We start from the raw sequence: 3,219 nt of genomic DNA on the forward strand, positions 1-3,219 counted from the left end.
CTAGCGACGGCGAGCGGCGGCGGCGGGGCGGCGCGGCCCGCGGGCTCGGCCCGGAGAGGGGACGGCCCCGCAGGCGCCCGGGGCAGCGAACGGTGAGTGCGCGAGGCCAGCCTGCCCGGCCCTCCGCCCGCGGTCGCCGCCGGCCGAGGTCGCGGGGCGGCCAGGGGCTCTGGGGGTGCGGGGCGGTGGGCCGGGCGGCCGCCCGGGTGTGGGCCTGGGGGCGCGACGGCCGCCTCCCGAGTCCGCGGGTTGGCGGGCAGCCTGGAGGGTCGGACCCTCGGGGGCAGGTCGGGGTCGCCCGCGCGCCCTTTGTCGTCGGAGGGCGCGCCGCTCTGGGCGCCAGACACGCGCCCGGCGGCCCGCAGCCGGGGCCCGCGGGGTCTCGGGCCGGGGCCGCTCCGAGCACCCGGATGCCCTGGGCTTTGATTCTGAGTAACAGGTTACTTTCCTTTCCCGTCTTGGGGCGCAGCTCTGCCTCACGTGGAAGACTTACTCATTCGTTTTGGGAGCATGCCCCGGCTTCTTTTTTTTTTTTAAGATTTTATTTATTTATTTGAGAGAGAGAACGTACAAGCAGGGGGAGGGGCAGAGGGAGAAGCAGGCTCCCCGCAGAGCAGGGAGCCCGACGGGGGGCTCGATCCCAGGACCCCGGGGTCATGACCTGAGCCGAAGGCAGACGCTTAACGACTGAGCCACCCAGGCGCCCCAAATAAATACAGATTTTTAAAAGACTATATGAGAGCGAGCGAGCAAGGGCACAAGCAGGGGGAGTGGGAGAGGGAGAGGCAGGCCTCCTGTCGAGAAGGGAGCCTGACGTGGGGCTCGATCCCAGGACCCCGGGATCACGACCTGAGCGGAAGGCAGATGCTTAACGACTGAGCCACCCAGGCGCCCATGCCCTGGCTTTTAGAAAGGAGTTATTGTCGATCTTTCGGGATGACGCCCTTGAAGGACTCGTTTCCCGGAATCCCGGGGCCCCGAGTCCTGCCCTTCCTGTGACCTTTGCCCTGGCCACCGGGCGACTTGCGGGCAGGGCAGGTGCCGGTCCAGCAGGTACGCCGTGGCCGCAGCTGGAGGGGAGCCCGCGTGGTGGTTCCGGGTTTCCTGTGTTTAACCTGTGGGCAGGTCTGCGCTGCTAACACCGCGCCCCGCGGGGTTCTGACGTGCGGGTAGAGGGTCTCCCGGACGCTGCCCCGCACCTGGCGCCCCGCTACCGGGGGACACGACAGTTGGTGCTACGGAGTTTACCGCTTGAGAAAAGGTATGAAGAATGAAGGGGCGGGTGGTTTTTTTTTGTTTTTGTTTTTGTTTTTAATATTTTATTTATTTGCGAGAGAGACAATGAGAGACAGAGAGCATGAGAGGGAGGAGGGTCAGAGGGAGAAGCAGACTCCCCGCGGAGCAGGGAGCCCAATGCGGGACTCGATCCCGGGACTCCAGGATCACGACCTGAGCCGAAGGCAGTCGCTCAACCAACTGAGCCACCCAGGCGCCCGGGCGGGTGTTTTTTTAATAGGAGTTGATGGCCCCACATCTTCATTCCTTGGAATCACAGGACTTTTCTGTAAGCGTGGATATTGCCACAGCCAAGGGAGCCTCAGGAAGCAGGCCCAGCACCCAGGAGAGGCAGTGTGCAAGGCGAGGGCGCACCTGAGGGCTTCCTCCAGCAGCCTCACTGCTGTGCTGTTTACACCTGTTGACAGGCACTCCGCTGCTGTGGCCGGTCCTGGGTTAGTACGGGTCAGCTTGTAACTCCACGAGTTCACTTCTGTTTGTGCTGGTGGCTGGCCATTCGCAGTCCCTCCAGACCCATGATTGCCAGGCTCCTGAGTTTAATGCACGGGAACAGGTAAATGGAAAGCCCTGCACAGCCGCTCAGATCGGCGTCTGAGAACTTTATTTCAGTGCGCGATGACAGAGGCCTGGCTTCATCAGAGCTGCACACACCCTGGTTTTCCTTACCTGCCCAAGGAAGGGTGCCACTACCTCTCTAAAACAGCCCCCTTCAGGTCTCGGATCCTGTTCAGTTTATGGGGTTACAGGTCAGGCTCCTGGCTCATGTTACCAGAGAGCTTTCCAAAAGGTCTTCTTGGTTCACACACTGCCAGTGTGGATGCCCAGTTTTACCACATCCTTGCCAGCACTGGGCACTATAGATGGAGAAGGGAAGGGCGATTTTATAGGGACTTGTTTTGCACTTCAGTGTCAACTAGTGAGGTTCAGCATTTCCTCTTTCTGTCACCAAATAAGCTTTCCTTTTTCATCCAGTATTTTCTTGCTTTTCTTTTTTTTTTAAGATTTTTTTTATTTACCTGACAGAGACACCGGGAGAGAGGGAACACAAGCAAGGGGGAGTGGGCGAGGGAGAAGCAGGCTTCCCGCCGAGCAGGGAGCCCATCATTCAGTATTTTCAACAAATACAGTTGAGAGCTCTCACTGGATGTCATGGGTGTCACGTCTGTCTGTGGGCGTGTGTCTGACTTCTGTCCTGGATGCCTCACTGCCATCTCAGCGTGTCCCCTCCCCACCATGTGTGAATTTATTTATTTATTTATTTATTTATTTATTTATTTGACAGAGAGAGAGAGACACAGTGAGAGAGGGAACACAAGCAGGGGGAGTGGGAGAGGGAGAAGCAAGCTTCCCGCAGAGCAGGGAGCCCGATGTGGGGCTCGATCCCAGGACCCTGGGCTCATGACCTGAGCTGAAGGCAGACGCTTAACGACTGAGCCACCCAGGCGCCCCTAAACTGTTTTTGTTTTAAGGTTTTGCTTATTTATTCTAGAAAGAGAGGGAGAGAGAATCTGAGGCAGACCCTGCACGGAGTGCAGGGCCTGACACAGGGCTCGATCCACGACCACGAGGTCATGACCTGCGCCGAAACCCAGGGTCAGATGCCCAACTGACTGAGCCACCCAGGCACCCCTAAAAATGAAACAAAAAAATAATAAAAAATAAATAAAATCAGATTCATGCTGTCAGGAATGTGCATGAACTTGGATGGAATTCGAATTTCATCCTTCTCAAACAGTTAACATACCGGAACAAGCTTGTCATCACATTAGTCTTTGCAAGTAAATATTAACAGCTTCTAGATAATGAGTAATAGAAAATTTTTATTATTTTTTTTAAAAGATTTTATTTATTTAACTGACAGAGACACAGCGAGAGAGGGAACACAAGCAGGGGGAGTGGGAGAGGGAGAAGCAGGCTTCCCGC

The 3,219-nt window shown here is 56.9% G+C and overlaps 1 protein-coding gene across 4 annotated transcripts in view; it reads left to right on the forward strand.

Annotated features, from left to right (window-relative positions):
- NADK (NAD kinase) overlaps positions 1 to 3,219 on the forward strand; it is a 27,106-nt gene that overhangs the window by 1,462 nt on the left and 22,425 nt on the right. Inside the window, exons 1-2 of one of the 4 annotated variants that reach the window (XM_035019986.1) lie at positions 855 to 1,261; positions 1,704 to 1,849. The exons of 1 other annotated variant lie outside the window; for it this stretch is intronic. In XM_035019986.1, the coding sequence (XP_034875877.1) occupies positions 1,812 to 1,849 (38 nt within the window). In that variant the 5' untranslated portion in view covers positions 855 to 1,261; positions 1,704 to 1,811. Of the gene's footprint in view, positions 1 to 27; positions 93 to 854; positions 1,262 to 1,703; positions 1,850 to 3,219 lie in introns of those variants that run through there. 2 more of the 4 variants (XM_035019988.1, XM_035019987.1) reach the window with 2 other exon arrangements.

Source organism: Mirounga leonina, unplaced genomic scaffold, assembly GCF_011800145.1.
Source record: "Mirounga leonina isolate KUSES-001 unplaced genomic scaffold, KU_Mleo_1.0 Mir_173, whole genome shotgun sequence".
NCBI lineage: Eukaryota > Metazoa > Chordata > Mammalia > Carnivora > Phocidae > Mirounga > Mirounga leonina.